Below are 14367 nucleotides of genomic sequence, written 5' to 3' on the forward strand. Positions count from 1 at the left end.
AAAGTAGCGACACTACCACCACGTTACTGAGAACTGCAGTTAAGCTAGTAGCATCACTACTTGTAGCGATGCTACTGCTCAACGCTGTTAATGTGATCAAATTGCTTTGGCCAGAGGAGTCTGGTGCCCTGAATTTTTACAAATCGATAACTTTGTAAGTCATATTATATTCTTTGAAATGAAAGGGTCAATAGCACCGCTTTAATAAATGGCCTTAGCTGAAGGCATTGTGCATATCAAAAACAGGCAAAGCAACAGATTGATATTACTCAACATATCCTAGATTTTCTAAGACAATTTTAAGATGTAACCCATTTTTAATCTTTTATATTTTCATAAGTAACTGTAATTTAATTACACATTTTTTTTCTCAGTAACTGTAACGAATTACTGTTACATTTATTTTGTAATTAAATTACGTAACGCTATTACATGTACCTAGTTCCTTCCCAACACTATATATAACCAATAATTATCAATGAATATATATGATTTGAAAAAAGTTCTAGATTAAATTATATGTATTTAAAATTATATTAGGGTGACGCAGTGGTGCAGTAGGTAGTGCTGTTGCCTCACTACAAGACAGTCGCTGGTTCAAGCCTCGGTTGGGTCAGTGGGCGTTTCTGTGTGGCGTTTGCATGTCCTCTCCGGTTTCCCCCACAGCTCAAAGACATGCAGTACATGAACAAGATGAGCTAATTTGTCCGTAAGGCGACGCATTGACGCAGTAGGTAGTGCTGTAGCCTCACAACAAGGTCGCCGGTTTGAGCCTTGACTGGGTCAGTTGGCGTTTCGGTGTGGAGTTTGCATGTTCTCCCTGTATTAGCGTGGGTTTCCTCTGGGTGCTCCGATTTCCCCCACAGTACAAAGACATGCAGTATAGGTGAATTGGGTAGGCTAAATTATCCGTAGTGTATGACTGTGAATGAGACTGTGTGGATGTTTTCCAGAGATGGGTTGCAGCTGGAAGGGCATCTGCTGCGTGAAACATATGCTGGATTAGTTGGCGGTTCATTCCGCTGTGGCGAACCCAGATTAATAAAGAGACTGAGCCGAAAATAAAATAAATGAATGAATAATATATTTTAAAAAGTTAGATTGAACCATTCCAGCATTTAAGACATTTTTTTCTGTGAATTTTTTAAATCATATAATTAGTAATCAAATGAATGTATGCAAAAAGTACAATAACTCCATTTATTATTTAAATCTTTATTCATTTCTCATACCTCAGTGAAACTCTACTTTCATCATGCCGACCTTCACCTCTGACACGAGTTCACTCCCCGCTTTAAGTAAAGTAAACAGCATGTTCATCTGAAACGGGGGAAGTGTGTGATCATCTGTAACCGCAATGCCCCAGCCGGAGCCGTGCAGGCACTTACTCCTGCCTACAAGCTGCTATAATTAGTCTCCAACAAACTTTTCTCAGGAAGGACACAACTCGCAACTCCTGGGTTTGCATGGACCTAAGACAGTGGGTCTGCTCGAGCGGTATAGTTCCCATATAGGTGGGGGTGGTGTAGTCACCGCTGTGTCGGTACGGAACCCTTGACTTTTCAAATCTTTCCTCCTTGTGATTAATCCCCTCTGCTCCTGTGTTTAAAAAATGATTCATTACAGCCGCGCCCGCCTGGCTTTCCCCCTGCACCGGCTCTCCTCAGGGGAGCCATTACCGTGAGCGGGCCTCAGCTCCGATTACCTGCGTCTGACCAAAGAGCTGTTTGTTTTTACAGGTGCAGTACAGCGAGCTGAGAGCCGAGCTTGGCAACCAGGGCCCGGTGAAGAAGAAACGCGGGCGCTGAAACCTGACGGACATGTCGGATGAAAGGAACGGACAGCGTTTGGAGAGACAGTCTGTTTAAGTCATAATGCCCTGTGCGAGTTAAAGAGTAGTCCCCTTGTGCCAAGCCATCCGCATTTCCACTGAAATGCATTCATCGGAACTGTGTGTGTGTGTGTGTGTGTGTGTGTGTGTACATGTGTGTAAGCGTAGCCTCTCTTGACGGGCCCTTTGGCCCTCGCAAACTCACAGTGTCTCAACATATGAAGGTAAAGTCAGGCTTCACCAGCCTCTGCATGTAATCATGCTGAAATGCAATGAAATACCACACTGCCACGCACATGCATACATCCTTTCAGAAACCACAGTCTGGTTCATTTAGCAAATGAAGAACTAAATATCTACAAAACATACAGCGCATAAATGCTTCCTGTTGCGTATTTCTACAGCAGGGAACATTTAAATGAGGGTACCATTTTATTAAACTAATATTGAGCTATTTTAAAACGCCATTTAACATTTACATGCATATATAGCCCACTGTGATGTATGCAGTCTGTTTGGTTCGTACATCTTCCATGTTTTGTATATTTAAGCTGCGGATAAAGCTAAAATCACTAAAAGTTTGACTTCTTAAATGTGTTTTTCTTCTCTCGCATCCTTAAAGCTGCATTATTTGCCAAAGATACACAGGATTATTACCCGGCCCACACTTCAGAAGAGGATGCTGGTCACCGCTGGAGGAAAACATCAAAGTCTGTGTGTGTCCAGAGCAGTCAGCTAATGCACCGCTTTTGTAGTTCGCTGACAATAACAAGGTCCAGATGAGAGAGCTCATCTCTCATAAAGAGGGAGGGAGATTGAGAGAGAGAGAGAGAGAGAGAGAGAGAGTATACACACTCCATACCCGCACTTAGCGTCTCCCATTTTCATTAAAATCACCTCCAGTTCCTAATGGCTCTCTACTAGACCCATCACTCTGTAGTGTTAGCACCAGTGATGGGGCTTCAAGTACAGCAAATGGAGATTTCCTGCCTCATCAACTTATTTATTCATATTACAGACATATTCCAGCCTCTCCGCTATCAGAGTCATTTTTTATAGAAAGCAACATTTCCAAAGTGGCGGGTCTTGAACGTGAGCATTCAAAGAGTTGATTTGAAATTAATATTAACAGATCATTAACGTATAAAGTTAACAGCGAACGCTGTATTCATTTACACCCATTAAAAGTGCTGATATACTTTTTTTTCAGTGCTTAAGTTTTGTCCTTCGACAGCTGTATCGGTGCGAGCAGGGAAAAGTTTCTTTCAAAGAAATGTAAAACCGAAGAGAAAGAAGAAACTTCCTCAGATGTCGTTCGCTCGCCTGCTCTTCCTCAATAATTTAGCGAGCGAGGTAAATAACGGAGCGGACGCTTTGTAAAAATAGCCATAGCCATACAGATGAGCCCTAGACCCCAGCTCAGGGAGTTTGTTCAGACTGATTGGAGCTCCTCTCCGCATCCTAGCCTGCCCCCCTCCGTCTCTCCCTCCTCTGCAGTTTGGTGTGCTGGTGAAAGAGCATCGGCTGGTGCAGCGTGAAGAGTTTGATTGGCTCTCAGGGACCTGCTGGAGCCCCGGGCTATCTCTTTTGACAGTCTGATAGAGACATCACGGCACTCTCCCAGGAGCTGCCACCGGGGGTCCGATTCAAAGCGAGGGGGAGTGGAGGTGACCCGCGACGCTCTGACGAGAAAAATCCCACACACAAACTCCTGCACCGACACCGCTGGGGGGCCGTGAGGAGGGGAGGGCCAGTGTCCCTTAGCTCAGTAAATGAGACCCCATCAGATGTCTGCGTGAGGTGAAACCAATTAAACAATGCTTGCAGGAAAGCTGCAGTCGTCGGGTTAGCACCAAAACTTGAAAGCGAGCCTTTAAGTGGATGTGAAGTGTTTGTGCTGGAGGAGAGCAGTGGTCTTCAAAAATTTAAGACCAGCTCCAAAACGTGGATGAAGTAAGAGGCTGCCGATTGGAATCTCTCGTAAAAAGAGGACCGCTGCAGAGCTTATGTTGACAAGTGTTTTTGGGTAAACTGCCTAGATGAAAATCTTAGCATTTTTTTGTCCAATTGTGGACATGAATAAATGATAAATCATGCACAAAATTCTCTAATACTGAGCTGTTATATCAACTGTGATTTTTTTTTTAGGTGTTTCAGTGGGGGGAAAAGTCATGTCATCGCATGGCATGTGGCGTGATTAATAAATTCAGTTAACCTTTATTTTTAATAAGCAAAGTTAAAATATATAATAATCCATTTAGGGATGCCCAGATCTAATCACGTGATCGGAAATCAGGCTTGATCACGCGGTTTCAGACTCGATCAGAATCGGATGATACCTACCGATCAGGACTCGAATATATATATTTCTTGACTTCACACAGAAACAGCAACACGAGTGGCATGATATCACTTTGTTGCAGAGACGCTATTGGTTAAGTGCTGGAAAAGTAGAACACGGAAGCAGCTTGAAGCGGAAAGCACAAGTATGTCAGGAGTAATTATAAAGTTGATGACAACATTGCCTTTGCAAACAGTGAGATGTGTAAACTTGAGATTGCAAGAAGTGGAAAGGAAAAGGCTACATTTAACACAACAAACCTGATAAGGCACCTCAAAAACAAACATTCGACACAATACAGGGAGAACATGAATTAAATAAAAATCAAGGAACATCCTGGATCTGTTTCTTCACTCATCTTTATCTTTATTTTAAATTTTTTTTTTTTTTGTATTATAGAAGTATCGGACTGGGTTTCGGTATCGGTATACTCAAACTCAAATGCTCCGAATCCAGGACAAAAAAAAAAAAAAAACAGATTATCACATTTCTAATTCCATTTCACTTGGAAAGTGTCACAATATTAATGTTGGTAGCATCTTCAAATTTGCAGACTTCAAGAATTATTTGTCCTAATAAATTTTAGGTTCACTGAAGAAAAAAACAAACAAACAAGAATAATTGCTGTTTGTTAATTAAAAGAGTATCCATAAACATGTACACAAATGGTGGGATTGTATGAAATGTATGGAGAAACCAATATAATTTATTTAAAAATACATACTATTTATATATAGATAGTATGAAAGAACTGCATCATTCCCTAATGTTTTTCCCTACGTTTATTTTTTCTTGTATAACAATTTCAGCACTTGTACAGTAAAATAGCAAGTGATCGAGGACAATGGAGACAGTAGATAAAAGAATCATTTCCCCCTCTCCTTCTGTGTTGTCTAATAAACAAAATCATGTTATCAGTTTGCCTGGGTCTCCAGGGATTGAAACCTCAACTCTCCAAAGATTACTAAACTGGCAATATGGTCCCTAAATACATTTCTCGTATGTTCCCCAAACTCACTAATGAACATCTCATCCACACAGCAGTTAACACTGCTTGCATCATTCTCTCTCTCTCTTTTTCTCCTTCAATAGTTGTTGTTTTGCTCGCTATGAAGCTGATGTCTTCATCAGGCTGTCAGAAAGGAAGAGCCCGCAGCTGTGGCAGGTCCCCCAGAGCCTGTCGCACTCCTTGTTTCCATGGTAGTCCTTCAGGCAGCACCATGGGCAGACTGTGTGCAAGGACCCCTACAACCTGTTTCATTTTTTTTTTCTCCTGATATGCAGCCCCGAAGCGGGCGTCAAACTAAAATACCAAGTGTACTGCAATACTATTTTGCAGGTGCGGAATGCTCTTTTTAAAAGCACTGCCAACCAAGTCTCATTTCAATAAGATGCCCTGTTTCCTCAATTGTGTCTACATTCTTAAAATGACCCTCCCTCGTCTCAACACGTATTCCTGCTGAGGCAGCGATAAACACAATCTCCTTGTTAACCTAAAGATGTCACATTATTTTACATCTGATTTGCTTTCCTTAGTAGCAAGTCAAAATAAAAAACACACGAGAGACTCGGCGGGTTTCTGAGGGGCTCAACGTCGCTGTATTGAGATCGCCAAGGTCACGGCTCAGTTCTGACACCAATAACGTAAGGGGGCTTTCCTGGAATCAGACACTAATGAGATCCAAATGACAAGGTTGATTGTTTTCACTCTTCTCCCCAACCGAGGATCTCAACCTACAAGCTCAGCCTGCAGAAGAGATTCCCAATCCTCCTCCTGAAGGAAAACAGCACCGTATGCAGATGAACAAAGACTAGCAAAGACTATTACGGTCAGTAGCGGGTACAAATATTAATTTTATCATAAAGTTAAGACTGCAATTGAGCCTGAGGGTGTGTGCCGCTTGTAGTTTTGCATGTTATTTATACGGTGGGTGCATTACGCTCACTGACACCGAGTCGTAATTCCTCGCAATACATCAAGTGCACAGGGGTAGCCTCTAAGAGCTTAAATTAAGTCGCTGGCCTTTAAAAGCATCTCTCTTAGGGGCCTGTCCGGATTAATAAATTCAACTGATTTGGCTTTAATATTATTCGGAGTGCATTAGAATGTAGCTAACAGCTGGGGTGGCCAGTCTCAGGAGCGCCACTGAGAGTCTGAGGGCAGCAAGGCCAGAGGTCTCTCCGTTACAGGTGCGGCCCTGACAGCCTCGGCTCCAGGAGCAGAAAGGCCAGGCTCGGATGAAAGGATGATGAGGAAGGGCCAGCGACTGCCTCTGAAACAAAGTCACCCCTTCTGCGACCAAGCAAAACGCTCGCCGCTAGTTGTGTTTACTTCCTCCATCCTTTTCTTTCCTTTTTATCGTCATAGCGAGGAAACGTTAAACAAAGTTAATAGAAAAGGACAGCCCTCTTGGTGAAACATTATAACAATAATCAAGGAAAAATGTAGTTTAATAAACATGGGAAATCTCTGGCTTTTTTTTTCCCTTCGCCCAGACTGAATTGCGTTGTGCACCCTTGAGGCAGGACCTTGAGAACAGAGAGGCATGGAAGTGGAAATTGGTGAAATGATAGAAAGGGAGATATGGGGACGGAAAGAAAGAGAGAAAGACACCTTTGTTAGCTATCTGTTGTCGCCTCAATGGTCGCCGTTTAGCGTGCGCACACCCCGTCAGGCAACAATACACAGAATAATTTAACCGCATATTTCATTTTAATTAACAGTGATATAATGCAATGTGACTCTCAGCCTCCTGAGGAAAGAACGCAATATTTGGCTTGATGAATCTACTGGAGCCACTCGCAGTTTCTCTTCTCACCTCATGGGATTCAGGTATCATTAGAGATAAGCAGAGATCTGCTTTTTGTCTCACGGTTAAAAAAAAAAAAGTGCAGACACATGGGTGACTGCAGAAGTGTTCAATATTAATAGCCTTTCATCAAGGACACAATTAGGACACCTCTATTTGACACATTCTATAGGAGTCGGATGAATATGTATATTTGCTGTTCTGGAATCTGCCACGGCACCAAAGCGACAGGGTGAAATCATTGCACAAAAAGACAATCAGGTGGATTGCTTTTTCTTTTATAATTCTGTCTGGGTCATGTTGCACTGCACAGGTAGATTGCATATGTAATGGGTCTACAGTATATGTTAAAACTGGCAGAAACAGCACGGCAATACAAATGCAGCTTTGGTTTCACTAGGGGTGTAACGGTACCTTGTTTTATTTTTATATTAGTCACAGTAATATATATATATATATATATATATATATATATATATATATATATATATATATATATATATATATATATTTTTTTTTTTTTTTTTTTTTTTTTCCCCAAATCAATGCCATACTGTATGTCTAAACAGGATATGTTCAAAATGTAAGGTTTCTGTGAGATTTAGTTTAGGTGCTGTACCAATAACAGCCACTGGTTGATTTATTTTTTTGATACGTTTGATTTTTCTGCTGTCAAAAACATGCATCGATTTGTCACAATATCACAAATATTACAAAACAGATACCCCAAAGAATGTAACTAATGATATGTGATTGGTCAGAATTAGAAAATAACTTATTACGTAATAAAATAGCAATGTAATATACAGATACACTCACCGGCCACTTTATTAGGTACACCTTACTAGTACCGGGTTGGACCCCCTTTAACCTTCAGAACTGACCTAATCCTTCGTGGCATAGATTCAACAAGGCACTGGAAACATTCCTCCATATTGACATGATAGCATCACGCAGTTGCAGCAGATTTGTCAGCTGCACATTCATGATGCAAATTTTTAACATTATTAGAATTGCTATGAGAGGTTTAGAAACCTTTACCAGTATTTAAACAACTCTATAAGCAATGAACTTTAAATGAATGAAACGAAACTTAATAGACTTTAAAACTATTTAATTCCAGTTTTATTCCAGTATTCAATTGGTACTAATGAGTCCAAAGTGTGCCAAGAAAATATCCCCTACACCATTACACCACCAGCAGCAGCCTGACCCATTAATACAAGGCAGGATGGGTCCATGCTTTCATATTGTTGATGTCAAATTCTGACTCTACCATCCGAATGCCACAGTAGAAATCAAGACTCATCAGACTCGACAACGTTTTTTTCAATCTGCTATTGTCCAATTTTGGTGAGCCTGTACAAATTGTAGCCTCAGTTTCCTGTTCTTAGCTGACAGGAGTGGCACCCAGTGTGGTCTTCTGCTACTGTAGCCCATTTGCCCCCAGGTTGGATGTGTTGTGTGTTCAGAGATGCTCTTCAGCATACCTCAGTTGTAAACTGCAGCAGATTGTCTTGACCATGTCTATATGCCTAAATGCATTGAGTTGCTGCTATGTGATTGGCTGATTAGAAATTTGCGTTAACGAGCAGTTGGACAGGTGTACCTAATAAAGCCTCCATTGAGTGTATAAAATATTAACTGTACACTTTTTTTACACAGCCGCCATTTTAAAGAACCAAAGCGAGGCTGCGGTGGGAAGAAACCCGGAAGTATTGAACCAGTACTGTAAACATTGCAGTAACATGCTGTGGACTATAAACCTCCAGTTGTTGCAGAGATTTCAAAATGCAGAAATGTTGTAAACATCACTTCAATATCATTCAGTAAGTTTCATTTAAACTTGTGAACCGATGACCTTCTCGGCCAATCACAGTCATTTCTGTTAAACACGTGAACAAAAAGGCAAATTAGAGCTGTTTTAAGAAAGCCATCAACAGTGCCTTAAATCTGTGCAGTAAATTGACAGTTTTTCTTTTAATTCAGTAACGTGACAAGTCTAAAATAGTTATAAATTTACTTTTGTGCCTGAAGCAATTAGGTTATGTAATAAATGTAGTTAATCGATGGACTATTATTTGTTTTTTGAACTTGCTGTTAAGTGTTGATGTTTATTGTGTTAAGTGTGTCAGTCTTGTTATACTATATAAAGCACCACCACGTCGAAACAAATTGCCCCAAAGGGGATTAATAAAGTTTTAAACTAAACTAAAAACTAAAGAATCAGTTTATTAACTTAAGTTTGATAAAAGGCATCTAAAATGTGTGCTTGGGAAAGGAAACAGCTAACTAGTGCCATTTACTTTTACTTAGCTGAAAATGAGCTCTGATATCCCTTTTTATTTTCACCATTCATTCAGAACTTTTTTTCTCTCCCTTTTTTATATAATAAACACAATCATACACAACATGTATTCACAATCAACAGTTACTCCAGGGTTTGTTCTCACTTCCTGTCTCGCCTCTTGTGAAATAATTGTTACTTTTGCCTTTCCTTACTGTAAAACAATTTCTCTTTTTTTTACACCAAAAAAAATTCTTATGTTATTGAAATCAGCCTACATATCAATTATAATTGGAGACGGAGGTTTTAGAGAGGTCACTGCCCGCTGCCACTGATAGCGCAGTCAATCCGCAGGCATGCTTTGCCTCCTCTTTCATTAACAAGGCCTGCTAATTACAGCCATATGAACTGTCCTCCAGATCTAACACGCACATCTTAATTGAACACACCATTGATGAAAAAAAGAGAGAGAATTTAACTTCATTTAAAGCTCCTGACTCAGATTAATTAGATGTGGTCTTGCATTGGAACCACTTTGCTCTGTGATCATGGTTTAAAGGGTCCAGTTGTGGAGATATTGAAATGATGTTTGTTTTGCTCATGAGTCTGCGATGTCAGCCACCAGGGCCCAATTAGCCAGCAAACTGAAGCCTCTGTTAGTTTCTCCTCTTTAGCTTTGACAAGCAGCCGAGGCCCATGTGGTTATATTTCTCTCCTTACCCCTGTGCTACAGCCGCGCTTTGCTCCTTTACACTGTTCAGACATGGGGTGAGTGTAACGTGTAGTGAAATGATAAGTGCTAGAGTTAAAACAAAATGAAAACAACAACATATCTGTCCCTTTTCATTTCAAAACTGCAGGGAAAACTAAAAACTAAGATAGTAGATGACGCCTTGTATAATCTGTTGAGTAGGAACGGCTTTTTTTGGTTGCATGTTACAAATATTTTATGAGTGGATTCAATTATTTTCTATTAATACATCTGGTGACACTTTATTTTAGGTCACAATTCATGCTATTAACAAACAGTTAACTAAGACTGTTAGCTCAATAAACTGCTAATTAGCTGCTTATTAATAGTCAGTAAGGTGGAAGTTGGGTTTAGGTTTTGGGCAGAGATGGCAAAAGTACTGGTAAAAGTACGACTCTGGTAAAAGTTGAAGTACTGATTACACTTTTGTACTTATATAAGTACAACCTCAAAAATGTACTTAAATAAAAATTATCCATTACTACCTGTACATGTTTTAGTTTCACTAGGAAAGTAAATATCAGGTTTCCCCCATGTACTGTATCATCATCCTGACGCAAACTCACAGCATTCAGCTTGTAGTTTTGCGGCTGTTGGATCAAGACAACAGCTGCCATTCATGTTTATACACAAAAAATAATTCAGTGGCCTGTATATTTTTCTAAATAATGTGTTATATCTTACACTGAATTCTGTCCAAAATTAGATTTTTTTTTTACACTTTATATTTTAATTTTCTATTGAATATATAAAAATATTTTTCCTCTGCTAAAATAAATACTCATCATATTTGACTGCAAACTATTTTTCTTTTTTTTTTTTGCATTAGAAGCTCTTATACATAACACCAGGGTATTTTAGATATTTTATTTAATGGATAAACATTAATTCTGTTAATACATTAATTCTATGCTAAAAGCTACATACACAGGGGTGACTACAACCTACAAAACATGGACATGATCTTTTATTCACTATAATTTTTATTCGCGAATTGCCCAGTATAAATAATTTTGTTCCTGTAAAACATTTGTTAAAAAATAAATTTAAGATTAATATGCCTATATGTAAAATCATATAGTCAATAAAAAACAATTCTTTAAAATAATTTTTTACGGTATTAAATTTGAAAAAACAGAGAAATCCCGTTTAAAAAGCTATCATAACATTATATATCAATATGTGGCTCTTTCTGGATTCTCGGAAGCTATAGAAATTAAAAATGTAAAACAGAAAATGGGACCGTTGTTTCCGTTTACATCCAATAAAACGGTCTTTGTTTTTTTGTTAGTTATATCACAATAACAGGCAGGTCAAGCCAGCAGTGAATATCATGAATTGTGACTTAAACTAAAGTGTTACCATATATTTTAATTAAAAAATAATAATAATTAAATAAGAGATCTGAAGTGTTTCTATGTGTGTTGATTTTTTTTAACCTGTTAATTTGCACTTTTTTAATGTTTCACACACAGACGACAATGTTGTCCAAACAATCCAGGAAAATAACAAAAAAATTTTACATTATGCATGCCAGGCCAGCAGTTGGCAATGCCACTTTGTAAAAAAAAAAAAAAAAAAAAAAAGCACTTCACGCATCTTCACATACCCAGACTGAACACCATACACAGGAACCATTTACACATTCTTTTTTATATATTTACACAGAGTTGATAATGCAATAAATAGTGTTTTCTTTTTAAATAACTTAATACCTTCTGAAAATAAAGTTGTGTTTATAGTAAATTTCAAGTGCTTGGTGGTCTCTTAATAAAACTTCTATTGGATAAAGTCTATCAGATAAAGAACCAACCGATATGCTCATATTTCATCTGCCTTCCATTGCGTTTGGAATAAACATTAGGTTCAAGACAAATGATTTAAAGCAAACTTTACAGACTCTGATCACCGTCCAGGTTCTCTCTCAGCACCATGACGGTATGTTTCTATGATTTGTTGGTGTCCTGCCTTTTGAAAATGTCTACAGTACCAAATACTGTAGATGATTTGACAAAGACTTTGTTCATATGCTTTAGGGCATAATTCAACCAATTCCCCTCATACAATTTGGAATCCATATGACTGAAAAATACAGAGTGAATGGTGACCACAGCTTCAGTTCACTGTCTTTGGTTAGACATTCTCTTTTGGAATTCATGTTAAGTACAAACTAGTACTGTGACAACTATGGTTGGGTATGGTTTATGGTTTTTTAAGATATCAATGCCAACTCAATTGTTTTAGTAGATTTGTCATGATCAATATGCTAAAAGCTGAACATATTCACAATAAATTTAAAAATACAAGTAAATAGAATACTGTAAAATACACAAATTCACAATAAAATCTAAGCCACTTAACATTTCTACAATAATGTGGCACTGAACAGCAGTTACATTACTAAAACACAAAGTAGTATGTACAGTATGCTACAACCCAGCTTTAAATTCCAGCAGTTTATTTGCAGAAAATGACAGGATCATGTATGCCTTCACTGCAAAACAAACAAACAAACAAACCAGTTTAAAAAATGTAAAATATTGTTGTTCTACTGTACACTCACTGGACACTTTATTTGTTTACCTGACTAGTACCGGGTTGGACCTCCTTTTGCCTTCAGAACTGCCCTAATCCTTGGTGGCATAGATTCAACAAGGTACTGGAAATATACCTCAGAGATTTTGGTTTTTATTGACATGATAGCTCCACATCCATGATGTAAATCTCCCATTCCACCACATCCTAAATGTGCTCTATTGGATTGAGTCAGGTTACTGTGGAGGCCATTTGTTGCTCGGTTTGTTCCATGTGATTGGCTGATTAGAAATTTGTGTTGACGAGCAGCTGGACAGATGTTCCTAAAGAAGTGGCCGGTGAGTGTACGTTGCAGTCAATCGTACAATAACTTTCTGTGTCTGTTTAATCATTTATGGTTGTTGCAGTTCCATCTTTCCACTTCAGTGTTTCTCAACAGAGAGGAAAACAATAATAATTGTTCCAAAGTAGCATAACATAAGGTGTGCGTTATTGCTTTACAGTTAAAATGAGAAAATTAAAAATCAGAAAATGTTAATGTTATTCTGCAGGTAATCTACTATTACAAAAACACAATTTTTTTGTTGTATTGTTGATTAATATGCAAATATCTACACATTTAATTTAGCATATAATTGTTGCAGTATAATATTTTGTCTTTTTAATGAATGCAATATATGACACCTATTGTGGCATTTTTTCACTAAATGAGTGGATCTAACAGGATTTGCATTTTAAAACTTATACACTCGTACATTCAATACATTTTCCACTCCCTACTATACTCTCAAAATCATTTAGTATAAATCAAAACATTTTAAATTTTATTTAATTTATTTCCAACTTTCAAAATTCTGTGCAAAAATGGGCAAAAAAAATCTAAAATGTATCGCTTATTGTTTATTTTAATATGAATAAGCATGTTTACAATCTTCTATTTTCTTCACCCCTGATTTCAATCGACAGCTCTGGCATTTAAGTGGCGCTGAAATCTGTGTTCTGATACGCTCCAGTACACCATGATCATATACAGTAGGTACAGTACCTCATTGTCACTGGGTTTCGAGGCCCCCGTGACCACAACATGGGGGTTGAGTAAATAAATAATATCAGAATTGTAATATTTGATGGACAGCAGCGTGTAGGACGGGTATGGGGTGGCTGATGGCAGGAGGGGGAGGAGTCTAGGCGTGAGACAGACAGGGGGAAACAAAGCCATCATCTCCCTGCGCTTGCCCTTCTCTCCCCTCTCCTCCAGCGCACCAATTACTGGCTCCCCTGCTCCGCCATCAGTATTCAGCAGGGCTCGCTCTCAGCACCACTCGCCCCGGGCCATTGAATACGTTACCTCTGCTATGGGGTGAGGGGCTCCAGGGCAGTGTGCCCCATAACCCTGTGGATAATTTGGGATTCCTGTTCCCCACTGGCGAGGAGAGGAGGAGCGGTAAAGAGAGAAAACAAATAAAGGAATGAGGTCGTTGCAGGCGCCTACCCAGAGATCTACTGATTTATTGATCGCTTCATTCTTTCATTTGATTTGTGTGAAATTGTAATTAAGCTGGCTATTTATGAGTCCTGCATGGCAAGAGTCTGGCTAACAGTATATTGGTACCTACAGGTAAAGCCGTTCACAATGCCTAATGAACTCTAATCTGTTCGCTATGGAATATGCTCGGTTCAGCCTGATGATGATCTAGTAATGATAATAATGACTTGCATTAATTATTGATGTTTTTTAAGGTTTGGGTTTGAATGGCAGTGATGTGGATTTAATTGAATATATATATATATTTATATATATATATATATATA

General features: G+C 38.7%; 1 protein-coding gene, 1 long non-coding RNA gene and 1 other non-coding gene across 8 annotated transcripts in view; 2 read left to right on the forward strand and 1 right to left on the reverse strand.

Annotated features, from left to right (window-relative positions):
• The window catches only part of mctp2a (multiple C2 domains, transmembrane 2a), a 90070-nt gene extending 87661 nt beyond the window's left edge, over window positions 1-2409 (forward strand). For both annotated transcript variants that reach the window (XM_087293157.1, XM_087293158.1), the window contains exon 23: window positions 1740-2409. In XM_087293157.1, the coding sequence (XP_087149283.1) occupies window positions 1740-1808 (69 nt within the window). In that variant the 3' untranslated portion in view covers window positions 1809-2409. The remainder of the gene's footprint in view (window positions 1-1739) is intronic.
• Window positions 1-14367, reverse strand: part of LOC147832825 (uncharacterized) — a 204760-nt gene that overhangs the window by 39221 nt on the left and 151172 nt on the right. The gene's annotated exons all lie outside the window — the stretch shown is intronic.
• Window positions 4405-9194, forward strand: LOC141378829 (uncharacterized). The gene is made up of 3 exons (XR_015514969.1): window positions 4405-6001; window positions 6897-7005; window positions 8648-9194. It is a non-coding gene; the product is annotated as an uncharacterized LOC141378829 (long non-coding RNA).

This window comes from Danio rerio, chromosome 18 (assembly GCF_052040795.2).
Source record: "Danio rerio strain M-AB ecotype USA chromosome 18, GRCz13ab, whole genome shotgun sequence".
Classification (NCBI taxonomy): Eukaryota; Metazoa; Chordata; class Actinopteri; order Cypriniformes; family Danionidae; genus Danio; species Danio rerio.